Source organism: Moschus berezovskii, chromosome 5 (assembly GCF_049115385.1).
Source record: "Moschus berezovskii isolate FMDL1 chromosome 5, NW_MosBer_1.0, whole genome shotgun sequence".
NCBI lineage: Eukaryota > Metazoa > Chordata > Mammalia > Artiodactyla > Moschidae > Moschus > Moschus berezovskii.
Window position 1 is genome coordinate 29360526 of NC_142464.1, and position 27324 is coordinate 29387849.

General features: G+C 40.8%; 1 protein-coding gene across 1 annotated transcript in view; it reads left to right on the plus strand.

The window, feature by feature from the left end:
* The window catches only part of MANBA (mannosidase beta), a 125394-nt gene extending 112572 nt beyond the window's left edge, over window positions 1–12822 (plus strand). The window contains exons 15-17 of the mRNA XM_055434296.2: window positions 6388–6530; window positions 7388–7645; window positions 11471–12822. Of these exons, the coding sequence (XP_055290271.2) occupies window positions 6388–6530; window positions 7388–7645; window positions 11471–11695 (626 nt within the window). The 3' untranslated portion in view covers window positions 11696–12822. The remainder of the gene's footprint in view (window positions 1–6387; window positions 6531–7387; window positions 7646–11470) is intronic.
* The last annotated feature ends 14502 nt before the right edge of the window (window positions 12823–27324 follow it).

A 27324-nucleotide genomic window follows, 5' to 3' on the forward strand; every position in this document is an offset into this window, starting at 1 on the left:
TCTGTATTTCTTCTTTTGAAAAAAGTTTATTCAGGTCTCCTCCCAATTTTTTTAATTATTTGTTTTGTTTTCTATATTGAGTTGTATGGGCTGTTTGTATATTTTGTATATTAACCCCTTAATGGTTGCATCATTTGCAAATATTTTCTCCCAATCAACAGACTGTCTTTTCATTTTGTTTATGGTTTCCCTTGCTGTGTGAATGTTTTTAAGTTTAATTAGGTCTGTTTGCTTATTTTTGCTTGTCTTTCTTTTGCCTTAGCAAGCAGTTCCAAACATATATTGCTACGATTTGTGTCAGAGTATTCTGCCTGTGTTTTCCTCTAGGAGTTCTATGGTTTCTGATCTTACATTTAGCCTCTTAATCCAGTTTGAGTTTATTTTTGTAAATGGTGTGAGAAAATGTTCTAGTTTAATTTTTCATTTCTTCTTTCTCAAGATTGTTTTCACTACTTGGGTTCTTTTGTGTTTCCATACAAGTTTTAGGAATATTTGTTCTAGTTTTGTGAAATATGCCAGTAGTAATTTGATATGTATTGCATTGAATCTGTAGATTGCCTTGAGTAGTATGGTCATTCTAACAATATGAGCTCTATCCATGAGCAAGGTATCTCTATATTTGTGTTGTCTGCAGTTTGTTTCATCAGTGTCTTATAGTTTTCTGGGTACAGGTCTTTTCCCTCCTTAGGTTTATTCCTGGGTATTTTATTCTTTTTGATGTGGCTTCCCTAATAGCTCAGATGGTAAAGAATCTGTCTGCAATGCAGGACACCCAGGTTCGATCCTTGGGTCGGGAAGATTCCCTGGAAAAGGGAATGGCAACGCACTCCAGTATTCTTTTCTGGGGAATCCCATGGCCAGACTACGGGGTCACAAAGAGTCAGACACGACTGGGCAACTGACACTTTCACTTTCATTTTATTCTTTTTGATGTGAAGGTAGATGGGATCGCATCCTTATTTTCTCTCTTATAGTTTGTTGTTAGTATATGGAAATTCAACAAATTTCTGTAGGTTAATTTTGTATTCGGCATCTTTACCAAGGTCATTGATGAGCTCTACTAGATTTTGATGCTGTCTTTAGGATTTTCTTAGTATCACGTCATCTGCAAGCAATCACAGTTTTCCTTCCTTTCCAGTTTGAATTCTTTTTCTTTTTGTCTGCTGTGGCTCGGACTTTCAGTACTGTGTTGAATGAAACTGGGCATCCTTGTCTTGTTGATCTTAGAGGAAGTACTTTCAATTTTTCACTGTTGAGTATGGTGTTAGCTGTCTGCTTATATATAGCCTTTGTTACGTTGAAGCATGTTCCCTCCATACCCACTTTGTGAAGATTTTTTTAATTTTTATAAGTGGATGTCGAATTATTTCAGCAGCTTTTCTGCATACATGGAGATGATCATAAGGTTTTTCCCCTGGTTTTGGAATCATGTTGATGCTGGCCACATGGATGAGTTCAGAGGTATTCCTTCCTCTTCCATTTTCTGGAAGAGTTTGAGAAGCATTGGTATTAGTTTTTCTTTGAATCTTTGGTAGAATTCACCAGTGAAGCCATCTGGTCCTGGACTTTTGTTTTTTGGAGGTTTTTGGTTACTGATTGAGTCTCCTCAGAAGTAATTGATCTGTTCAGATTTTTTTCTTAATCTTTTCATGATTCAGTCTTGGAAGGTTATATATTGCCAGGAATTTACCCGTTTCTTCTAGCTTGTCCAATTTGTTGGTGTATAGTTGTTCATACTAGTCTCTTTTGCTCTGTACTTCTTTAGTATTATTGTAGTGTCTCTTGCATTTCTGACTTTATTGATTAGACCTCTTTTTTTTGATGATAAGTCTGGCTGTAATTTTATCAATTTTGTTTATCTTTTCAAAGAACCAGATCTTGGTTTCATTGATTGCTTCTATTTTTTAAAGTCTCTATTTTGTTTATTTCTGCTCTGATATTTATTATATTTTTCCTTCTACTAACTTTGGGTTTTGTTTGCTGTTCTTTTTCTAAATTCCTTTAGATGTAGGGTCAGGTTGTTTCTCTGTAATTTTTCTTGTTTTCTGAGCTAAGTTTGTATCACTAAAATTTCCCTCTTAGAATAACTGCTTTAGCTGCATCCAATAGATTTTAGTTCATTGTGTTTTTGTTCTCATTTGTTTCCAGCTATTTTGATGATTCTTTGAATTCCTTTGGTGACCCATTGGTTGTTTAGTAACATATTACTTAGCTTCCATGTTAGTGTTTTTTGCAGGTTTTTTTTCTCCCCTTGTGGTTGAGTTCTAAGAGTCTCCTAGGATTGTGGTTGAAAAACATGCTTTATATGGTTTCAGTTTTCTTAAATTTATTGAATATTGCTTTGTGGTACAAAATGTGGTTCATCCTAGAAAATGTTCCCTGTACATTTGAATAAAGATGTGTATTCTGCTGATTTGGATGGAATGTTCTGTATCCGTCCATTTGATCTAATGTATTTCCTGTCTGATTTGCTATCTGGATGATCTGTCCACTGATATGAGTGGGGTGTTAAATTCCCTACTCTTATTATGTTACTGTCAATTTCTCCCTTTATGTCTGTTAATATCTGCTTTATGTATATAGCACTCTTTTATATATAGGTGCATATCCATTTACAGTTGTTACATATTCTTAGATTGATCCCTTGATCATTATATCACGTCCTTCTTTGTCACTTGTCACGTCTTTGTTTTAATGTCTATTTTGTCTGGTATATTAATAAATATTGGCACCCTGGCTTTTTCTGATTTATATTTGCATGGAATACTTTTTTTCAATCCCCTCACTTTCAGTTCTGTGTATGTCTTTAGATGTGAAGTGTGTCTCCTATAGGTAGCATATATATGGGTTTTGTTTTTGTGTCCATTCAGCCACTCTGCATCTTTTGATTGGAGCATTTAGTCCATTTACATTTAATTACTCATAGGTATGTACTTCTATTTTGTTCATTGTTTGGGGGATGTTTTTGTAGTTCTTTGTAGTTCCTGTCCTCTTCCCTCCCCTGTTGATTTGATGACTATATTTAGTTATGTTTGGATTTCCTTATTTTTGATGTCTATCAGTTGTAGATTTCTGGTTTGTGATTACCATGCAGCTTATATATAGCAATCTATATATAGTGTAATGCAATTTATGTGATTATTTTAAGTTTATGATCTCTTAATTTCAAACATTTTTAACAACCCTGCATTTTTACTCACCCACCCTTGTCATGATTATTGTTTTTAGTTTCATATTTTACATCTTTTTGTAATTATTAATTATTATGGATATAGATGATTTTTACCACTTTTCTCTTTTAACTTTCCTGATAGCTTTGAAAATGGTTGATTTACTACCTAATATTTGCCTTTATTAATGAGCTTTTTCCTTTCATAATTTTCATGTTTCTATTTGTAGCCTTTTCTTTTTCACTCAGAGAAATCTCTTTACCATTTCTTATGAAGCTGGTTTGCTGGTGCTCAACTCCTTTTAGCTTTTGCTTCTCTGCAAACCTTGGGGCTTCTTTATCAAATCTGAATGAAAGTCTTGCTGAGTAGAGTATTCTTGTTTGTAGGTTTTCCCCTTTCATCACTTAAAATTTATTGTGCACTCCCATCTGGCCTGCAGAGCTGCTGGAAGTCAGTTGATGGCCTCACTGGAGTTCCTTTGTATATAACTTGTTGCTTTTCCCTGTTTTTTAATATTCATTCTTTAATTTTTGCCATTTTAATTACAGGGTATCTTGCTGTGGGCCTCTTTGGGTTGATCCTATCTATGTTCCAGAACCTAGATGTCTATATCTCTTCCCAAATTAAGGAAATTTTCAACTATTGGGTGTTCAAATATGTTCTCTGTCCCTTTCTCTCATCTTCTGGGACCATGTAATGTGAATATTAGTGCCCTTGATGTTTTACCAGAGATCTCTTAAACTCTATTTTCTTTTTACTCTTTTTTTTTTTCTGTTCAGTTTCAGTGATTTCCTCTACTGTGTCTTCCATCTCCCTGATCCATTCCTCTGTATCATTTAATCTACTGTTGATTTCTTCTAGTGTATTTTTCATTTCAGTTGTATTTTTCGTTTCTGCTTAGTTCTTCATATCTTCTAACCCTATGTTAAACTTCTCACCGTGTTCACCCATTTTTTCCCCATGTTCTTTGATCATCTTTGTGATCACTACCCTGAATTCTTTCTCAAGTAGTTTGCCTATCTGCCCTTCAGTTGGTTCTTCTTCTGGGGTTTTATCTCCTTCATTTGTTTGAAATATGTTCCTCTGTCACCTCATTTTGCCTAACCGGCTCTTTTTATTTCTCTGCATCTGGTAGGTTGGTTACATTTCCTGACCTTGGAGAGGTGGCCTTTTGAGGGAGATATACTGTGTGTCCCAGCAGCTCACTCCTGTCTGGTCATTAGTGCTGTATGCTCTAGGGGTTCCCCCATGTGGGGTGAGTGGGTCCTTCTGTGTGGTGGACCAACAACTGTCATGGTCTGATAGACATGGCTGGCCCTTGGCCCAGTTGGTTGCCAGGCCCTGCATTGTGCAGAGCCTGCTGGGTACTTGTTGGTGGGGCCAGGTCATGAGGCTGCTGGCTGCAGAACCCTGGAGGATCCTGGACTACTGTTTGCTCATGAATGGTCAGAGCCATCTTCTCAGTTGAGTGGTTACAGGGCTGGGGCTCATGGATCTAGTTTTTACCTACTGGTGGAGAATCCCAGGGAGGGGGGAGCCTGGTGGGCTTCCGTCTATGGGGTCACACAGAGTCGGACACGACTGAAGTGACTTAGCAGCAGCAGCAGCAGCTGGAGCCAGTTCCTAATGTGGCTGGCATAGGTTCTAGGATATCCCAAATGGGCCAGCAGCAGCTGACCCACCGGCTAACTGAAGGGGGCTGGATCCCAGGGCAGCTGGCTGAGGACTCTAAGGTTTATCAGAGCTGGTTTTGGTCTGGTCTTGGGTTGGGCCAGGGGTACTGGAGCTGGTGCCAATCTGCTGTGTTGGTTATGTCCTAACAAGGTAGGCTTCAGGGCTGCAGTGGTCCTGGGGCTGGTGTCTGCCCCTTGCTGGGTGAAGTTGGGGCCAGTAGGTGAAGCCAAGGCCCAGAATATTTGGGGGCTGGTTCTGGTTGGATTGTGGCTGGAACATGGGTCTCCAGATTTCTGGCTGCATGTCCCTGGGGGTCTCAGGGCTACTGCTTGTACACTGCTGATAGCACTGGGTCCTGAGCCCTCTGGTGAACAGGACTATGACCTTAGGAGCCTTGGGCTCAGGAGGTCTTAAGGCAGCCTGTCTGCTATGGGGTGAGGCTGTGTCCTTGTCCAGCCAGTTGCTTGGCCTGAGGTGTCCCAGCACTGGTGCAGACAGGTTGGTGGGTGGGGCTGGATCCTGCTGCTAATTCTCTAGAAGGAGGATTCCAAAATGGCACTTGCCAGTGCCTTTGCCTCCAAGGTGAGCTCCAGTTGCTTCTTGCCTGTTTGGGAGACCCTCCAAGATCAGCAAATGTGTCTGACCTGGGTTCTTTTCAAATGACCGCTTCTGCCCTGGGTCCCACAGGGTGTGAAATTTTGTGTGTGCCCTTCAAGAGTGGTGTCTCTGTTTCCCCCAACCCTCTGTGACCCCTGAAATTAATCGCTGCAGGCCTTCAAAGCCAAGCTTTCCAGGCACTTGTCTTCCCAGGGCAGGATCCGTGGGCTGGGAGCCCTGTGTGGGACTCGGACTCCTTGAGGAGCAGCTGTAGTTATTCTTACATTTGTGCTTCACCCACCCTTGAGCTGTGGGTCTTGACTACGTAACTTGTGCCCGTCCTGCCCATCTTATGATTCCTTCTTCATACCTTTAGTTGTCGATGATCTTTTCTGCTAGATTTTGTCTTTCTCATACAGGGTTGCTGTCTAAACAGCTCTGATTGTGGTGTCCTCACGGGAAGCGGTGAGACAGGGTCTTCCGGCTCCACCATCTTGTCCAGCCTCTGTAATGGTACTTCCTCTCAGTAATTCTTATAAGTGAAGCGTTGTAACATATGCTCACTGCCAATGCTCCTGATGCCCTTTTTCATGTGTAAGTAGGAAAAAGGAACATTGGCGCAGTGAGCTCCTGGAAGCAGAACGGCAGATGAGAAAGTGCCAGCCAGAAGTCATGTCTAGGCTCAAAATACTTCATGTAGCGTTTGACTTAACTGCTTGAGCTTCCGTTTCCTCATTTGAGGAGTGCAATGGTAATGGCTGCCTCCTCCAGATTTGGGGCTGACATGAGGGGATGTCCAAAATGCTCCTTGCGCTCCACAAAGAGGGTTCTCTCCGCTATCAGCTCTTAGTGCCCAGAAGGTGACAGGTCACACACCTGGGCCGTGTGGACAGTGACCCTCACTGCTTGACCCTGCCCGTCTCCTAACCCACCTGCTTATTTTCAGAGTATGGAGGAAAGTGGAAAATGCTTCATTACTTTGCGCAGCATTTCTTCTCCCCGCTGTTACCGGTGGGATTGGAGGATAAAGACACGCTCTTCATCTACGGCGTGTCAGACCTTCACTCAGACCATCAGATGATGCTCACTGTAAGTTGCTTGGACTTCTTTTTCTTGCTGTGGTAGAGGGAGAATTTTAGATTTCTTTCATTATTTGGTTCTGTTATTTTTGGAAAAAAGAAAAGAGAAATTTGTATCAAAATGTTTCTAGTGCCTGTAGCGGGAAATGGGCTGTTCTTAAAATCTGAAAATACATTCAGGACAAAATCCTGCTGTTTATTCTATGACCTTAATGTCTTGGTTCAGTTTTCTCATCTGTAAAATGACACCAAGTTACCTTTTTAGAGGATTTCTGTGGATAGTGAATACAATAATTAGATGAGTGTGAATTGTAAACTGTAAAATGACACTTAAATCAAAGATTATTTATAATCATGAAAAGCTGGAAAAAGCCTAAACTTTATAAAAAGAAATCATTTAAACAGTATATTAAAGTGGAAATCAGTAAAATTATACAAAAGGTATATGTGGGAAAGTGAAGTTGTATTTAAAACAAAGTTAGGTAAAAAGAGAGGATAGAAACTTGAAGTCTTAGGTGGTTACCATTGGGAGGACATTGAGAATAGGTCAAGTTTTTGGAATAATTACAATGCCTGAGATCCTATGCCTTCCATAGGTTATTTAATTCTCACAACCGCCTATGAAGTTACTGCTTTTTATTATTTGTTGTTCTCACTTTATGTATAAAGAAATGGGTACTTTGAGAAGTTGAATCCACATCTTAGTTACATAACTAGTATTTGGTGGAGCTGAGGTTAAACTCAGGTTTCACAGACTCTTAATCAGTTCTGCTATTGTGACTTCCATCTATTATTACTACTCTTATTCTCTAAAAAACAATTAGAAACTAAGAATGTTTGGTTTTCTTCTGTCTTGTTTCTCCTCAGGTGAGAGTCCACACTTGGAGTTCCCTGGAGCTCGTATGCTCTGAGTCGACTAACCCTTTTGTGATAAAAGCTGGGGAGTCTGTTCTCCTCTATATTAAGCCAGTGCCTGAGTTGTTAAAAGGGTGTCCTGGATGTACACGAGAAAGCTGTGTGGTTTCGTTTTACCTGTCAACTGATGGGAAACTCTTGAGCCCAATCAACTATCACTTTCTGTCCTCACTGAAGAATGCCAAGGGTCTCCACAAGGCAAATATCACTGTAAGCACCAGTGATCTGGAGTTGCTGTGGCTTTGAGGGCTGTCCTGCTGTTTTGCAAAATTTTCCCTTGGTACTGAGTTTATTTGGGACCTGGAGAAGATTGATTCCCCTTCCCACTGGAAGCAAAGAGCAAATAATTTTTATTTCTGATTCAGCGTTTGTCAAAGTTTACGATGCCTGCCACGTCGGTGGTCCCATCACCTCTCCTTGTCAGGCTGGCGCAGCGGAGGGCGGGGCAGCAGGGTCCTCCCCGCTGACTGCTCCTCTGCTGGGTTCCAGGCTCTGACCTGGTGCTTTACTGCACCAGCCCTGAAGTATTACCACCTGCATCTGTAAGTGAGAAAGCCTGTTTGGGGGCTTCTCAAGTGCCTTAGTGGTAATTTGCCTGCCAAGGCAGGAGGTACAAGAGATGTGGGTTTGATGCCTGAGTCAGGAATATCCCCTGGAGAAGGAAATGGCAACCCACTCTCCAGTATTCTTGCCTGAAGAATCCCGTGAAGAGAGGAGCCTGGTAGGCTACACTCAATGGGGTCACAGAGAGTTGAACATGCCTGAGCACACACATACTAGCCTGTTTGGTGGGACTGAATAACTGTTCAGTCTGTAGCCAGGAAGTGTCAGAGCCCAGTAAAAGCAGTCTTTTTTTTTTTTTTAATTTAACAAATGATTTCTTCTCTCTCTTTTTTTAACTTTCTATTTTATATTGGAGTATACTTGATTAACAAGGTTGTGATAGCTTTGACACATTCATTTAATAATTATTTAATTTTAGCTGTGTATTGATTGATTGTTGGGCTGTGCTGGGTCTTTGTTTCTGCATGGGCTTTTCTGTAGTTGTAGCAAGTGGGGTCTAGTCACTGCAGTGAGAAGCTCTTGCATCGCAACTAGAGAGTAGCCCCTGCTCATAATTTACATTAGGGTACACTCAATCTGTTGTGTGTGCTATGGGTTTTGACAAATGTACAGTGACGTGGGCTTTCCTGGTGCCACAGTGGTAAAGAATCCATCTGCCAAGCCGGAGACATGAGTTTGCTCCCTGGGTCAGGAAGATTCCCTGGAGAGGGAAATGGCAACCCACTCGTCCTCACAACTGAGTGGCTAAATGACAGTGGCATGTAACAACTGTTACAGTGTCGTACAGAGTACTTTCACTGCTCTACAATCCATTGCTTTCTGCCTCCTGTATCTTTGCTTGTGCCCAGTCACTCCGTCGTGTCTGACTCTTTGCAACCCCACCAGGCTCCTCTGTCCATGGGATTCTCCAGGAAAGAACACTGAAGTGTGTTGCCATTCCCTTCTCCAGGGGATCTTCCTGACCCAGGGATCCAACCCATGTCTCTTGCATTGGCAGACAGATTCTTTACTGCTGAGCCACCTGGAAAGCCCTCCTTTATCTTTCCCTCCCCTCAGTCCCTAGGAAACGCTGATCTTTTGGCATTTTAAATATTTTTATTTTTTTCCAGAATGTCATATCGTTGGAACCATACAGTATATAGTTCTTTCAGATTGGCTGTTTCTTACTTAACAACATGCATTTAAATCTTCTCCATGTCTTTTTTTTTTAACTTTTAAGTTTTATATTGGAGTATACCCGATTAACAATGTTGTGATGTTTCAGGTGGACAGCAAAGGGACTCAGCCATACTAAAAGCACCCTTAATTTTGCATTTTTAAGGAGAGTCTATTAATATAAAAATCTTTCACTCTCCACTCTGATTTATTACTTTCAAGTTGCTTAATCACCCGATCTCTTTATCATTGTCAAGAAAAAAATGGGATAGTCAGGATAGGCTGTGTTGTAAAAATTGTGTAACAGGAAAATATGGAATCTATCTAGTTGATTGAAAACCTTTCTTCCTTCCCTCACCTCCACGTGGTGATTGAAAATATGTTTCTAGAAAGTTTCATTCTCTATTTTTAACCAATTAAAAGTTGATTTTAGACTTCATTGAAAAGACTTAAGTGAGAGGATTTTTTTACATTTGGTTTAGAAATATCAAAACTCAGTCCTGGAAATAAAAACATCACTTCCTTCCTAGTTAATAGTAAAATGTTCCCTTAACAAAATCTAACTTATTTGTAACATCTGATGTAGAGCAGATATGAAGGAAATGACATACATTTACATGGCTTCTTTCCAGAAAAAAGTCCAAAACTATTACTGGACGAATTTGTAGTCTCTAGACAAGATTTTTAAATCTTTCTTCTTTTCTCATCTAGGTCTCTATTACCTTGAGACAGCTGGGAGTGGGAAAGGAGCAGGCCTTCTTTCTCTGTCCTATCTCAGTTGTATTTCAGTGATACCTCACATCCTAAAGAGATGTAATAACAGTAGCAACAATAATAGTAATGATAGTTAACATTGTCACAGGCTTAACATAGCCAGGCATTAATTCTATCCCGTGGGGCATCCCCAGGGGTCTTGAGCCAGAGTACAAGCTTGAGCTCCCTGCTCTGCTGTCAGATAATGCAGAGGTGAGGTTTCCAATTAGAAGGCGCCAACAAGAGTGAGCCGGCGCCAGTGTCCCTTCTGGCCTTGGCCTTGGAACAGAGTAGCTGAGGCCTTCCTACAGCCTTGGTAGCGGCCAGGGCCAGCCACGTGAACTGTGTGCCTGTGACTGCTTTAGGGTCTTCAGAATGGGTGGGCAGCATGATTTGGGAATTTGACACATCACTACTTTGGTAGAAGCAAGAAAAGAAATTTAAAGTGTATTAGGTAGCTCTCTTTAAATTTCTTTTCTTGCTTCTGCCAAAGTAGTGATGGTGGTGGTGGTAGAGTTGTTAAGTCACGTCCTTCTCTTTGCCACCTCACGGACTATAGCCCTCCAGGCTTGTCTGTCCATGGGGATTCTCCAGGCAAGAATACTGGAGTCGGTTGCCATTTTCTTCTCTAGGGGATCTTCCCGACCAAGGGATGGAACCCAGGTCCCCTGCATTGCAGGCAGATTCTTTGCCAGCTAAGCCACTAGGGAAGTCCTACCAATGTGGGATTTCTTGTTGATAATGCAGAACCCTGCATGATGTAGCAGGCTAAGTTATATATAGTAAAATTTGCCCTTGGATATTCTTTATGTCACATATAGCCTATAATGTCAAACCTATGGCATGGCATGTATGCATGTTGAAGAGTTCTGTTTCATGACAAATGCATGGCTTGATTACCAGGTCCCACTCAACTGTGTACTCATAGTGAGAGAGGCTCACAAACCCCACCTTCCAGGGAGCAGCTGTCCTCACTCTCAACCTGTGCCAAGAGGCTGATGGGTGACAAGACTTACACTGCACTCTCTTTTGCTATATTGTATGGGATTCACATGTGTTTGAGGTGCTAGTAAAGTGACTTTACCCACGATGCATTAACAGCACCAGCTCTAGTGAGATAGCTTTTGGAGATGCCTGGCTGACTGCTGCCTGGACTGCAGGGTCTCTGCAAGGTGGGTGCCATGGGTGTGCTCCACAGTCAGCTCCGGACAGATCCTGCACAAGTCATTAAAATCACCAGTTCTGCTGCAGAAATGTGCCTCTCTTGATGAGACCCTGAGGAAAAGATACACAATTACAAAGCTCTGAGCTTCCTGTGAAATATTCTCCTGAATCTTTGGAGATCACATATTTCTACCCCTGATTTGAGATTACAATTTGGTAATTTTCCACAGCCTTCAGTAAATTTCCTTGTATTTTTTTTTTTAGCATCTGACAACACTGCGTGGAATATATGACTTTAGCAGTAATAGAACCAACGTTGTAGGCAGTGCACTCCATGTTAGCCGCGCAGAACAGAGAGCTCTGCTCTCCACCTTCACTTCATTTATCTTTTTCTTTCAGGCCACCATCTGGCAGCAAGAGGACACATTTGTTTTTGATCTGAAAACCTCAGCTGTCGCTCCCTTTGTTTGGTTGGATGTAGGAAGCATCCCAGGGAGATTCAGTGACAATGGGTTCCTCATGACTGAGAAGACACGGACTGTATTGTTTTACCCTTGGAAACCCACCAGCAAGAGTGAATTGGAGCAATCTTTTCATGTGACTTCACTGGCTGATACTTACTGAGGGAATCCAGGTTGTATTTTCGAGAGCTGAAGGCAACTAGAAACAAGTTGAAGAAGCCAGGAAATGCATCTGCTTGCTGTCAGGTGTCTGGTTAGCCACTTGGTTCTCCCAGGGAAGGCTGTGTATATTCAGGTGATGTCTTCAACAAAGCTGTGCCTGGGTGCTGTTCAGTCTGCACCAGGGCTCTTTAGCACTTCCTTTCGCACCTTTTGCACCACGTGGATCGGTTGTAACCCAACTGTCTCTCCTACCCTCAAAGGAGGTCCTGTCCACATGCAGTCCTTTAAGGGAATCACAAGAACATGACCAAGTAGCCCTTTAAGAGAGTCACAGGTACACTTCCAGGTAGCCCTTAAGGGAATCACAGTAATGACCATTGTGGTATCTGTGGAATGAGATGTGGAAGGTTGTAAGGGCATGTAGGCCCCTCAGGTTAGCTTTGAGAAATACCAAACGATTGAAATGAAACTGCTTTGTCATTATTTCCGGAGGAAATAAAGATTCAGATGTTACAACAGAAAGAGATGTCTGGGTGGTAGCCATATTGGTTGTTGATGCTGGCAAGTTTGGTGGGATTGATTGTTGCCATTCGATTACTTTTTGAGTAGGAGTCTTTTTTCATTTGTGAGGTTTTTTTTTAAAATAAAATATCTGTTTTAACAATAATAATTTATTTTTTCAAAGGCAATTAGTGATTCTTCTTTGGGGAAAAAAAACTCGCATTGAAATGGACATCACCTTGATCATGTTGGAAACTTTTAGGTGTCCTGACGTAAGTGGTCACCTGTATTATGTATGGGCTTCAGATGTGGTTAAGTCCAGTGAACTTTCCAGTTCAAGGATATGGTTTGATTTGCATGTGATGAGCCTGGCAGCAAAGTGGTATTCCCTTTAACTTGAGATTGAACCATTTTAAAAAACACTGATTAATTATAATTGCTGTGAAATCATTTTGTTCTGCATCATCCTGTTTATAAAATTACATTGATAGTGAAGCAAGTGGTAAAATGTTAATAAGTAGTCAATTTGAGTAAAGGTGTATAGGAATTTTTTTGTTCTGCTTTTGCAACTTTTCTGTAAGTTTGAAATATATAAAAATGTTAAGATTATATAAATTGCATTGACAATTTGGTGCTCCGTCTGTGACTTATTTCTGCATTCCATGAACACTCAGTTGTGCCCAGCATCATGCAAGGCCTTCATTTCCATTTAGCTCGGGTCAGGTTTTTAATCCACTTGATAAACTGGGAGAGTTTGAAGAATCTAGACCAGGATATTTGAAGAATCAAGTTATCAATTATGGAATTTGCTGGTGATGAGAGCTTGGCTTTAGAATCAAGACTAAATAGGTAATATTTTGGTTTTGAAGCTAAGAAACTTTTGGCCATGGTTCAGAGACTAAGAAGAAAACAAATGCAGACAACCCACTCCTCTCCTTCAGTATCTAAGAGTTCCCTTAGTTTATGTGTTATTTCAAAATATATATTTATATACAGCTTTTCATATATATATATATGAAATATATATTTCATACAGCTTTTAAGATGTATGAAAGACTGGGACTTAGGACTGTAACCCAGAAGATTCTTACTTGATAAATATTATATCACTTTCCTGTCACTGTTGCTGGGTCGGCAGGGGGTACCCTCCTCTCCATTAACTAGAGCATTTTTCTATTCCAGGTGCCCTGTGAGTTGGGCTTTGAAGTTGATGGGCAAAATTTACATTGCAATTCTGCCCTTCTAGCTCTGTAGCCTTAATCAAGTAATTTAACTTCTATGTTCAGTCCTCTTATGGCGAAATGGGAATATTTACCCTCACCTTGTTAGTGTGTTTTCAAGAATAAATTAAAAATGTGGCTCAAGGGCTTGGCCCAGTACTGACACTTAGTGAAGGATCTGTGAATGGAGGCACCATCTTGGGTGTGATCCTGTTGTCTAGAGAGGGCAGGGCTTCCGACCACACTGACTTGAGTTGGAATCCAGGTTCTGAGGCTTATTGGCGCTGTGACCTTGGGCAGCCACTTGGCCTTCTAGATTTTAGTTTTCTCATCTGTTAAGTGGAAATGATTATCTCTGACCTTCAAAGGTAGTTGTAAAGATTAAACAGATAGGGTCTGGAACAAAATAAATGCTAAGTGGTGGATGTACTTTTAAAACATTATCACCCAGTTAGTACATGAAGCAAGGGTAAAAATGAAGCAAATAAAGGCAGATTCTTTTTTTCTGTCTTTTTTTACTTAGATGTATAGTTAATACAATATTGCATTAGTTTCAGGTATACTGCAAAGTGATTCACACACACACAGATATATATATAACTCAATTATTTTCTGCTATAGATTATAAGAAGATATTGAATATAATTCCTTGTGCTATATAGTAAATCCTTGTTGCTTATCTCTTTTATATATAACAATGTGTATCTGTTAATCCCACATCCTGCTTTATCCTTCCCTCTCCGTCTCCCCTCTGCTAACCATAAGTTTGTTTTCTATGTCTGTGAATCTGTTCCTGTTTTGTACATAGATTCAATTGCATTATTTTTTTTAAGATGCCAGAAGAAGTAATAGGATATAATATTTGTCTTTCTCTGGCTTGCTTTACCAAGTGTGATAATCTCTGGGTCCATCCATGTTGCTTCAAATGGCATTATTTCATTCTTTTTTATGATCAAGTAATATTTAATTGTATCTGATTATCTAAGAAGTTCATTCGGGTTTTTCTGAAAGCTGTTGTAGGAAAACCTGAATGGACATTTGGCCAACCCAGTATAAGCATTCCACAACTTTATCTGTGCACCTATGTCAATAGACATTTAGGTTGCTTCCATGTCTTAGCTATTGTAAATAGTGCTGCTATGAACATTGGGGTGAGTGCGTCTTTTCAATTAAGAGTTTTTGCCAGATATATGCTCAGAAGTAGAATTTGTTGGATCGTATGGCAACTCTATTTTTAGTTTTTAAAATAAATCTCCATATGGTTTTTCATAGTGGCTGCACCAATTTACATTTCCACCAAAAATGTAGGAGGGTTCCCTCTTCTCCACATCCTCTCCAGCATTTGTAGACTTTTTAATGATGGCCATTCTGACCTGTGTGAAGTGATAAACTCACTGTAGTTTTGATTTGCCTTTCTCTAATAGTGATGTGGAGCATTTTTGTGTGTGTGTGTGTGGTTTTTGGCATCTGTATGTCTTCTTTGGAGAAATGTCTCTTTAGGTGTTTTTGGTTTTGGTTGGACTGTTATTTGATATTGAGTTGTGTGGGCTGTTTATATATTTTGTATATTAGCCAGTTATTGGTCATGTTACTTGCAAATATTTTCTCCCATTAAGTGGGTTATCTTTTCATTTTGTTCATTTTCTTTGCTGTGCAAAATCTTTAAAGTTTCACTAGGTTGCATTGGTTCATTTTTGCTTTTATTTCTTTTGCCTTGCTTAGAGGACCAATCTTAGTTCCTTTCTATGAGTTTTATGGTGTCATGTCTTATATTTAGATCTTTAAACGATTTTATTTTTGTATGTGGTGTGAGGGTGTGTTCTAATTTTAATTGATTTATATGTAGCTTTCCAGCTTTCCAATGCCACTTTTTGAAGACATTCTTTTCTCCATTTTATATTATTACTCTTTTTGTGTTATTAGATTAGTTTACTGTAGGTGCATGGATTTATTTCTGGGCTGTCTATTCTATTCCATTGATCTGTATGTCTGTTTTTGTGGCAAATCCATGCTGTTTTGCAGCTTTGTAGTGTGAAGTGTGGAAGGGTTATGCCTTCAGCTTTTTTTCCCTTCAGGATTGCTCTGACAGTTCAGGATCTTTTGCGGTTCCATATGAATTTCAGGATTTCTTATTCTAGTTCTGTGAAAAATATCATGGGTATTTTGATAGGCATTAAACTTGTAGATTGCTCTCAGCAATATGACCATTTTAACAGTATTAATCCCTCCAGTCCAAGATCATGGATTATCTTTCCATTTATTTGAATCACCATCAGTTTTCATTATCAGTATTTTATAATTTTCAGTGTATAGTTCTTTTTATATATAAATGTATTTATTTTAATTGGAGGCTATATACTTTACAATATTGTTTTGGTTTTGCATACATCGACATGAATCTGCCCCTGGTGTACATGTGTTCCTCATCCTGAACCCCCCTCCCACCTCCCTCCCCATCCCATCCCTCTGGGTCATCCCAGTGCACCAGCCCCGAGGATCCTGTATCATGCATTGAACCTGGACTGGTGATTCATTTCACATATGATAATATACATGTTTCAATGCCATTCTCCCAAATCATCCCACCCTCGCCCTCTCCCATAGAGTCCAAAAGACTATTCTATACACCTGTGTCTCTTTTGCTGTCTCGTATACAGGGTTATTGTTACCATCTTTCTAAATTCCATATATACGTGTTAGTATACTGTATTGGTGTTTTTCTTTCTGGCTTACCTCATTCTGTATAATAGGCTCCAGTTTCATCCACCTCTTTAGAACTGATTCAAATGTGTTCTTTTTAATTGCTGAGTAATATTCCATTGTGTATATGTACCACAGCTTTCTTATCTATTCGTGTGCAGATGGACATCTTGCTTCCGTGTCCTGGCTATTATAAACAGTGCTGCGATGAACATTGGGGTATATGTGTCCCTTTCAATTCTGGTTTCCTTGGTGGGATTGCTGGGTTGTATGACAATGGGATTGCTGGGTTGTATGACAGTTCTATTTCCAGTGTTTTAAGGAATCTCCACACTGTTCTCCATAGTGGCTGTACTAGTTTGCATTCCCACCAACAGAGTAAGAGGGTTCCCTTTTTCCACACCCTCTCCAGCATTTATTGCTTATAGACTTTTGGATAGCAGCCATTCTGACTGGCGTGAAATGGTACCTCATTGTGGTTTTGATTTGCGTTTCTCTGATTCTGAGGGATGTTGAGCATCTTTTCATGTGTTTGTTAGCCATCTGTATGTCTTCTTTGGAGAAATGTCTGTTTAGTTCTTTGGCCCATTTTTTGATTGGATCATTTATTTTTCTGGAATTGAGTTGCAGGAGTTGCTTGTATATTTTTGAGATTAATTTTTTTGTCAGTTGCTTCATTTGCTATTATTTTCTCCCATTCTGAAGGCTGTCTTTTCACCTTGCTTATAGTTTCTTTTGCTGTGTAGAAGCTTGTAATTTTAATTAGGTCCCATTTGTTTATTTTTGCTTTTATTTCCAATATTCTGGGAGGTGGGTCTTGGAGGATCCTGCTGTGATTTATGTCAGAGAGTGTTTTGCCTATGTTCTCCTCTAGGAGTTCTATAGCTTCTGGTCTTATGTTTAGATCTTTAATCCATTTTGAGTTTATTTTTGTGTATGGTGTTAGGGAGTGTTCGAGTTTTATTCTTTTAAAAGTGATTGACCAGTTTTTCCAGCATCATTTGTTAAAGAGATTGTCTTTTCTGCATTGAATATTCTTGCCTTCTTTGTCAAAGAAAAGGTGTCCATAGGTGCGTAGATTTATCTCTGGGCTTTCTATTTTGTTCCATTGATCTATATTTCTGTCTTTATGCCAGTACCATACTGTCTTGATGACTGTGGCTTTGTAGTAGAGCCTGAAGTCCAGCGGGTTGATTCCCCCAGTTCCATTCTTCTTTCTCAAGATTGCTTTGGCTATTCAAGGTTTTTTGTATTTCCATACAAATTGTGAAATTATTTGTTCTAGCTCTGTGAAAAATACCATTGGTAGCTTGATAGGGATCACATTGAATCTATAGATTGCTTTGGGTAATATATTCATTTTCACAATATTTATTCTTCCAATCCACAAACACGGTATATTTCTCCATCTATTATTGTCCTTTCTGATTTCTTTCACCAGCGTTTTATAGTTTTCTATATATAGGTCTTTTTGTTTCTTTAGGTAGATATATTCCTAAGTATTTTATTCTTTTTGTTGCAACAGTGAATGGAATTGTTTCCTTAATTTCTCTTTCTATTTTCTCATTATTAGTATATAGGAATGCAAAGGATTTCTGTGTGTTGACTTTGTATCCTGAAACTTTACTGTATTCATTGATTAGCACTAGTAATTTTCTGGTAGCGTCTTTAGGGTTTTCTATGTAGAGGATCATGTCATCTGCATACAGTGAGAGTTTTACTTCTTTTCCAATCTGGATTCCTTTTATTTCTTTTTCTGTTCTGATTGCTGTGGCCAAAACTTCCAAAACTATGTTGACTGGTAGTGGTGAGAGTGGGCACCCTTGTCTTGTTCCTGACTTTAGGGGAAATGCTTTCAGTTTTTCACCATTGAGGATAATGTTTGCTGTGGGTTTGTCATATATAGCTTTTCTTGTGTTGAAGTGTGTTCCTTCTATTCCTGCTTCCTGGAGGGTTTTTATCATAGATGGATGTTGAATTTTGTCAAAGGCTTTCTCTGCATCTCTTTAAATAATCATATGACTTTTATTTTTCATTTTGTTAATGTGGTGTATTACATTGATTGATTTGCGGATATTGAAGAATCCTTGCATCCCTGGGATAAAGCCCAATTGGTCATGATGTATGATCTTTTTCATGTGTTGTTGGATTCCGATTGCTAGAATTTTGTTAAGGATTTTTGTATCTATGTTCATCAGTGATACTGGCCTGTAGTTTTCTTTTTTTGTGGCATCGTTGTCAGGTTTAGGGATTAGGGTGATGGTGGTCTCATAGAATGAGTTTGGAAGTTTCCCTTCCTCTGCAATTTTCTGGAAGAGTTTGAGTAGGATAGGTGTTAGCTCTTCTTTAAATTTTTGGTAGAATTCAGCTGTGAAGCCATCTGTACCTGGGCTTTTGTTTGCTGGAAGATTTCTGATTACAGTTTCAATTTCCATGCTTGTGATGGGTCTGTTAAGATTTTCTATTTCTTCCTGGTTCCATTTTGGAAAGTTGTACTTTTCTAAGAATTTGCCCATTTCTTCCAAGTTGTCCATTTTATTGGCATATTTTTGCTGATGGTAGTCTCTTATGATCCTTTGTATTTCTGTGTTGTCTGTTGTGATCTCTCCGTTTTCATTTCTAATTTTATTGATTTGGTTTTTCTCTCTTTGTTTCTTGATGACTCTGGCTAATGGTTTGTCAATTTTATTTATCCTGTCAAAGAACCAGCTTTTGGCTTTGTTGATTTTTGCAATGGTCTCTCTTGTTTCTTTTGCATTTATTTCTGCCCTAATTTTTGAGATTTCTTTCCTTCTACTAACCCTGGGGTTCTTCATTTCTTCCTTTTCTAGTTGCCTTAGGTGTAGAGTTAGGTTATTTAGTTGACTTTTTTCTTGTTTCTTGAGGTATGAATGTATTGCTATGAACTTTCCCCTTAGCACTGCTTTTACAGTGTCCCAGAGGTTTTTTGGTTGTTGTGTTTTCATTTTCATTCATTTCTATGCATATTTTTATTTATTTTTTGATTTCTTCTATGATTTGTTGGTTATTCAGCAGCATGTTGTTCAGCCTCCATATGTTGGCATTTTTAATAGTTTTTCTCCTGTAATTGAGATCTAGTCTTACTGCATTGTGGTCAGAATAGATGCTTGGAATGATTTCAATTTTTTTGAATTTACCAAGGCTAGATTTATGGCCCAGGATGTGATCTATCGTGGAGAAGGTTCCATGTGCGCTTGAGAAAAAGGTGAAATTCATTGTTTTGGGGTGAAATGTCCTATAGATATCAATTAGGTCTAACTGGTCTATTGTATCATTTAAAGTTTGTGTTTCCTTGTTAATTTTCTGTTTAGTTGATCTATCCATAGGTGTGAGTGGGGTATTAAAGTCTCCCTCTATTATTGTGTTACTATTAATTTCCTCTTTCATGCTTGTTAGCATGTGTCTTACATATTGCGGTGCTCCTATGTTGGGTGCATATATATTTATAATTGTTATATCTTTTTCTTGGATTGATCCTTTGATCATTATGTAGTGTCCTTTGTCTCTTCACAGCCTTTGTTTTAAAGTCTAATTTATCTGATATGAGTATTGCTACTTCTGCTTTCTTTTGGTCTCTGTTTGCGTGGAATACCTTTTTCCAGCCCTTCACTTTCAGTCTGTATGTGTGCCTCGTTTTGAGGTGAGTCTCTTGTAGGCAACATATATAGGGGTCTTGTTTTTGTATCCATTCAGCCAGCCTTTGTCTTTTGGTTGGGGCATTCACCCCATTTACATTTAAGGTAATTATTGATAAGTATGATCCTATTGCCATTTACATTATTGTTTTGGGTTTGAGTTTATACACCCTTTCTATGTTTCCTGTCTAGAGAAGATCCTTTAACATTTGTTGGAGAGCTGGTTTGGTGGTGCTGAATTCTCTCAACTTTTGCTTGTTAGTAAAGCTTTTGATTTCTCCTTCATATTTGAATGAGATCCTTGCTGGGTACAGTAGTCTGAGCTATAGGTTTTTTCTATCAGCACTTTAAGTGTGCTCTGCCATTCCCTATGGCCTGAAGAGTTTCTGTTGAAAGATCAGCTGTTATCCTTATGGGAATCCCCTCATGTGTTATTTGTTGTTTTACCCTTGCTGCTTTTGTTCTTTGTGTTTGATCTTTGTTAATTTGATTATTCTGTGTCTTGGGGTATTTCGCCTTGGGTTTATCCTGTTTGGGACTCTCTGGGTTTCTTGGACTTGGGTGATTATTTCCTTCCCCATTTTAGGGAAGTTTTCAACTATTATCTCCTCAAGTATTTTCTCATGGACTCTTTTTGTCTTCTTATGGGACTCCTATGATCCGAATGTTGGGGTGTTTAACATTGTCCCAGAGGTCTCTGAGATTGTCCTTATTTCTTTTAATTTGTCTTCCTTTTTTCCTCTCTGTTTCATTTATTTCTACCATTCTATCTTCTGCCTCACTTATCCTATCTTCTACCTCCAGTATTCTACTGTTGGTTCCCTCCAGAGTGTTTTTTATCTCATTTATTGCATTATTCATTATATATTGACTCTTTTTTATTTCTTCTAGGTCCTTGTTAAACCTTTCTTGCATCTTCTCAATCCTTGTCTCCATGCTATTTATCTGTAATTGCATTTTGTTTTCAAGATTTTGGGTCATTTTCACTATCATTATTTGGAATTCTTTATCAGGTAGATTCCCTATCTCTCCCTCTTTGGTTTGGTTTGGTGGGTATTTATCCTGTTCCTTTAGTTAGTTAGTTAGTAAGTTCAGTCGCTCAGTCGTGTCCGACTCTTTGTGACCCCATGAATCACAGCATGCCAGGCCTCCCTGTCCATCACCAACTCCGTTACCTGCTGAGTATTCCTCTGCCTCTTCATCTTGTTTATGTTGCTGTGTTTGGGGTGGCCTTTCTGTATTCTGGCAGTTTGTGGAGTTCTCTTTATTGTGGAGTTTCCTCGCTATGGGAGAGGTTGGACATGTAGCTTGTCGAGGTTTCCTGGTTAGGGAAGCTTGTGTCGGTGTTCTGGTGGGTGGAGCTGGATTTCTTCTCTCTGGAGTGCACTGAAGTGTCCAGTAATGAGTTATGAGATGTCAGTGGGTTTGGAGTTACTTTGGGCAGCCTGTATATTGAAGCTCAGGGCTATGTTCCTGTGTTGCTAGAGAATTTGCATGGTATGTCTTGCTCTGGAACTTGTTGGCCCTTGGGTGGTGCTTGGTTTCAGTGTTTGTATGGCGGCGTTTGATGAGCTCCTATAGATTAATGTTCCCTGGAGTCAGGAGTTCTCTGGTGTTCTCAGGATTTGAACTTAAGCCTCCTGCCCCTAGTTTTCAGTCTTATTCTTACAGTAGCCTCAAGAATTCTCCATCTATACAGCACTGTTGATAAAACATCTAGGTTAAAGATGAAAAGTTTCTCCACAGTGAGGGACACCCAGAGAGGTTCACAGAGTTACATGGAGGAGAGAAGAGGGAGGAGAGAGACAGAGGTGGCCAGGAGGATAAAAGGGGGATTCAAAAGGAGAGAGACAGATTCATCCAGTAATCAGTTCCCTAAGTGTTCTCCACAGCCTGGAACACACAAATATTCACAGAGTTGGGTAAAGAAGAGAAGTGGCGGAGGAGATAGAGGCGACCTGGTGGAGAAAAAGGAGAGTCAAAAGGGGAAGAAGGCAATCAGGCCGTTGAACTTGCTCCCAAGTAAAAATGGGTACTGAGGATAGGGTTCTTAAAGGTACAAAATTGATAGCAAATACTAAAAAGCAAAGATTAGAAGTCTAGAGTAGGGGTTGGATTTTCAAACATACAATATTAAAGAAAAAAAAATCAAAGTCGCAAAAATTATAAAATATATGTATATACGAAGTTTGCTTTAAAAAATAAGGTCTTTTTTTGCAAATTAATATAGGTTATAAAAATGAAAATTAAAGGAGTAATAGAGGACTTTTAATTTAAAAAAAATTAAAGAATGATAATAGTAAAAATATATCTCGGACTTTCTCTGGTGTTGTGGACAGTGTGGGGTCAGTTCATTCTCAGATAGTTCCTTGATCCGGCTTATACTTCTCAATATCTATAGGCCCCTTCCTATGTCCGTTCAGTTCAGTTTAGTTCAGTCGCTCAGTCGCGTCCGACTCGCTGTGACCCCATGAATCACAGCACGCCAGGCCTCCCTGTCCATCACCAACTCCTGGAGTTCACTCAAACTCATGTCCAGAGAGTCGGTGATGCAGTCCAGCCATCTCATTCTCAGTCGTCCCCTTCTCCTCCCGCCCCCAACCTTTCCCAGCATCAGTCTTTTCCAGTGAGTCAACTCATCTCATGAGGTGGCCAAAGTATTGGAGTTTCAGCTTTAGCATCAGTCCTTCCAATGAACACCCAGGATTGATCTCCTTTAGAATGGACTGGTTGGATCTCCTTGCAGTCCAAGGGACTCTCAAGAGTCTTCTCCAACACCACAATTCAAAAGCATCAATTCTTCGGCGATCAGCTTTCTTCACAGTCCAACTCTCACATCCATACATGACCACGGGAAAAACCATAGCCTTGACTAGACGGACCTTTGTTGGCAAAGTAATGTCTCTGCTTTTTAATATACTATCAAGGTTGTTCATAACTTTCCTTCCAAGGAGTAAGCGTCTTTTAATTTCATGGCTGCAATCAGCATCTGCAGTGATTTTGGAGTCCAAAAAAATAAAGTCTGACACTGTTTCCACTGTTTCCCCATCTATTTCCCATGAAGTGATGGGGCCAGATGCCATGATCTTTGTTTTCTGAATGTTGAGCTTCAAGCCAACCTTTACACTCTCCTCTTTCACTTTCCTCAAGAGGCTTTTTAGTTCCTGTTCACTTTCTGCCATAAGGGTGGTGTCATCTGCATATCTGAGGTTATTGCTATTTCTCCCGGCAAACTTGATTCCAGCTTGTGCTTCTTCCAGCCCAGCGTTCCTCATGATGTACTCTGCATATAAGTTAAATAAGCAAGGTGACAATATACAGTCTTGACGTACTCCTTTTCCTATTTGGAACCAGTCTATTGTTCCATGTCCAGTTCTGCTTCCTGACCTGCATACAGGTTTCTCAAGAGGGGGTGCTAATTACAGGGTTTTAATCTATTGCACCTGTCAATTCCAAGGCGGTTCCCTCTTTGTTTTAGCTTCTTCTGTTTGCTGGTCTCTTCAGTGTCTAATTTCTGCCCTGACTCAAGGGGGCGGTGGTGGACAATTTTTTAGGCTCACTTGTTCAGTTGTGCTGTGGGGAGGGAGTAACACTGCAAACAAGTAACACTGGTGTGTGCTTGCAGTGTCTCAGCCACGCTGGATTTGCCCCCGCTCACGGCGTGTGTGCTGTCCCAGTCTGTACTGCTCAGGCTCTAGGTTGCTCTGCCGGGAACTGTCTGGGTTGCGTGCACTTCCCAGGTCAAAGCTTCTCAGGTTCAGGTTCTCAGGGACTCCACAGAGGCTCAGACTTGAATGGGCCTGCGTTTTGTGCCCTTCCCCCGTCCAAGCAGCTCAGGTGACCAGGTACTTGGTGAGCATGGTCGCTGAGACTTATCATCTCCCCTGTCCCTGCTACTCGGTTTTTCAGGGTGTACAACCGGTGCACCTTCTCAGGCGGATGTCAATCGTCCACAGTCCCAAGAAATCTTGGTTCGCAAGGAAGCCTGCTTGCAGTTTGGTATTGGATGCCTCTCTGGGGCCAATTGCCCCCTTCCAGCTCTTGCTGCCCTAGCCTGTCTGTCTCTGGAGGGGGCTGGGTCGGTCCTCAGCCAGTTGGCTCTGCTCAGTCCTTTGTTCTGTGAGCGGGCCTGGTGGTGTCTTAGGTTAGGGCTTTTTGTGTAGCTCTAGTCAGTTCTTTGCAAGGAGATCCAACCAGTCCATTCTAAAGGAGATCAATCCTGGGTGTTCATTGGAAGGACTGATGCTAAAGCTGAAACTCCAATACTTTGGCCACCTCATGTGACGAGTTGACTCATTGGAAAAGACTCTGATTCTGGGAAGGATTGGGGGCGGGAGGAGAAGGGGACGACAGAGAATGAGATGGCTGGATGGCATCACCGACTCGATGGACATGAGTCTGAGTGAACTCCGGGAGTTGGTGATGGACAGGGAGGCCTGGCGTGCTGTGACTCATGGGGTCGCGGAGAGTCGGACACGACTGAGCGACTGAACTGAACTGAGTCAGTTCTTTGTTCTGTGAGCACACCTGGCAGTGTCTTAGGTTAGGGTTTTTTGCCTTTTCGCCGGGTGGCTATCCCGCAGTCTGCTTTGCTGTCTCCAGTTACTTCCCTTAGATTGCCCTCGGGGCATTCAGGCCCGGTCCTCACTCTAAGCACTGCAGCCTCCGCCTCCCTGCCTAGCCCCCGCTTGCTAGTGGCGGATGTGGGCATCTGTGCTGCTTCTCCGCTGGGAGTTACCGTTGGGCACGTAATCTGTGGGTTTTAATTATTTATTTCTTTTTCTTCCCAGTTTTGTTGCCCTCTGAGGTTCCAAGGCTCGCCACAGACTCGCCAGTGAGGGTGTTTCCTGGTGTTTGGAAACCTCTCTTTTTCAAGCCTCCCTTCCCGGGATGGAGCTCTGTCCCTGCCTCTTTTGTCTCTCTTTTTATCTTTTATATTTTTTCCTACCTCCTTTGAAAGACAACGGGCTGCTTTTCTGGGTGTCTGATGTCCTCTCCTGGCATTCAGAAGTTGTCTTGTTGAATTTACTCAGCGTTCAAATGTTCTTTTGATGAATTTGTGGGGGAGAAAGTGGTCTCCCTGTCCAATTCCTTCACCATCTTTAGGACTGTCTCCCCATTGTACAGGTTTTTTACATCCTTGATTAAGTTTATTCCTAGGTATTTTGGTTTTTTATATTTTTGATATTATGACAGGATATTAAATGTTTTTTTTTTACATTCTAATATTTCGTTATTAGTGGGAAGAAATGCAACAGATTTCTGTATGTTAATCTTGCATCCTGCTACCTTGCTGAATTCATTTAATAGTTTTTGTGGGAAGAATTTAGCGTTCTCTACATAGAGTACGGCATCACTGACTCAATGGACATGAGTTTGAGCAAGCTCTGGGAGATGGTGAAGGACAGGGAAGCCTGGCGTGCTTTAGTCCATGGGGTCGCAGGGAGTTGAACATGACTGAGCAATTGAACAACAGCATAGAGTATTATGTGACCTACAAATAGTGAGTTTTACCTCTTCCCTTCCAATTTTGATGCCTTTTTTTTCCCTTGTCTGATTGCTGTAGCTTCCACTACTTTGCTAAATAGTAGTGGTGAGAGTAGGCATCCTTGTCTTGTCCCTGAACTTAGTGGGAAGGCTCTCAGGTTTTCACCGTTAAATATTATGTTGGCTCTGGGATTGTTGTAAATGGCTTTTATTATGTTGAAATTTCTCCCCTCTTACTTTGGTGAAATTTTTTTTTTTATCAGGGATGGATGTTGAATTTTGTCAAATCCAACTTGATCATGGTTTATGATCCTTTGTTATATTGTTGGATTTGGTTTGCTAATATTTTGTGGAGGATTTTTGTGTCTATATTCCTCAAAGATATTGGCTGTAGTTTTCTTTTTTGTAATGTCTTTGGTTTTGGTGTCATGGTGATGGTAGCTTCATAGAATGAATTTGGGAGTGTTCTAAACAGTGGCACGTTATTTTCTTGGGTTCCCAAATCACTGTGGATGGTGACTGCAGCCATAAAATTAAAAGAAACTTGTTCCTTGAAAGAAAAGCTGTGACAAGCCTAGACAGCATTTTAAAAAGCAGATACATCACTTTGCCAACAAAAGTCCGTATAGTCAAAGCTGTGTTTTTTCCAGTAGTCATGTATGGATATGAGAGTTGGACCTTAAAGAAGGTTGAGCACTGAAGAACTGATGTCTTTGAACTGTGGTGCTAGAGAAGACTCTTGAGAGTCCCTTGGACTGCAAGGAGATCCAACCAGTCAATCCTAAAGGAAATCAGTCCTGAATATTCTTTGGAAAGACTGATGCTGAAGCTGATGCTCCAATACTTTGGTCACCTGATGCAAAAACTGACTTATTGGAAAAGACCCTGATGCTGGGAAAGATAGAAGGCAGGAGAAGAGGACGAGATAATGAGATGGTTGGATGGCATCAGTGATTCAGTGGACATGAGTTTGAGCAACCTGTAGTAGGTAGCAGAGGACAGGGAAGCCTGGCATAGTGGAGGCCATGGGGTCGCAAAGGGTTGGACACGACTGAACAATTGAACAAGAACCCTCCTCTTCAGATTTTCAGATTTTTGGAACAGTTTGAGTAGGATAGGTAAAAGTTTTTCTTTGTTTATTTGGTAGAATACTGCAGTAAAGCTATCTGGCACTGGACATTTGTTTGGAGGGATGGGTTTTTTTTTTGTTTGTTTGTTTGTTTTGTTTTTTAAATTACAGATTGTTTCACTTCTAGTTATCAGTGTGTTCAAATTATTTCTTTTTGACTCGGTTTTTGCAGGCTGTAAGTTTCTAGAAACTTGTCCATTTATTCTAGGTTGTTCAATTTATTGGCATATAATGATTGTTGGAATCAAAGCCCTGAGGGTTGGTTCCCTTAGGTTCCCTGTGTGTGCCCTGCCCTAAAGATGCCTGCTGAAGCGAGGCCTTTGTGGTCACAGGGACCCGTGTGCCACCTGTGTAGGCGTCCATGGTTCTGCTTAAATGCCACCCGAGGCCACATCCCCTTCTCTGTTGTGTTTGTCCCAGGTCTAGCGCTAGGCTGTGGTGAGGAGTAGACTGGGGCTGGGAGTCGGGGGATTCCGTCTCCAGGAGTGGAATTGAGGTGACTGTGTTCTACTTCAGGGCTACCCCTGTGGCAGATTTCTCCCCAGACCTGTCTGCCCCGGGTCTAGTGCTAAGCCACGGTGTGAAGTGGGTGGAACCAAGGTGCTCTCTCTGGGAAACGACTCCCGCATGCTCCTTGGGCCTGTCTGCCCAAGATTCAGAGCTTAGCTGCTGTGTGTGCTGGTGGTGCTGCCCGGCGCACATGCTGATTGTCTGTCATGGCTGCTGCTGTCACCCCGGGGTGCAGGCTAACGGTGGTCTCGGTGATACTACCTGGCTCATGCTGCAGGCTCCCTAGCCTGTCTCTGTGTATCTAGACTCAATCTTTGCCCAGATCGCACGCCAGGCTGTGGTATGGAGTGGGCAGGTCGTCTGACCCTTCATATTGGGACGTGTGGTGAGGTGGCAGCCTCCAGGCCAAGGCTCACTCTGCCCTGAT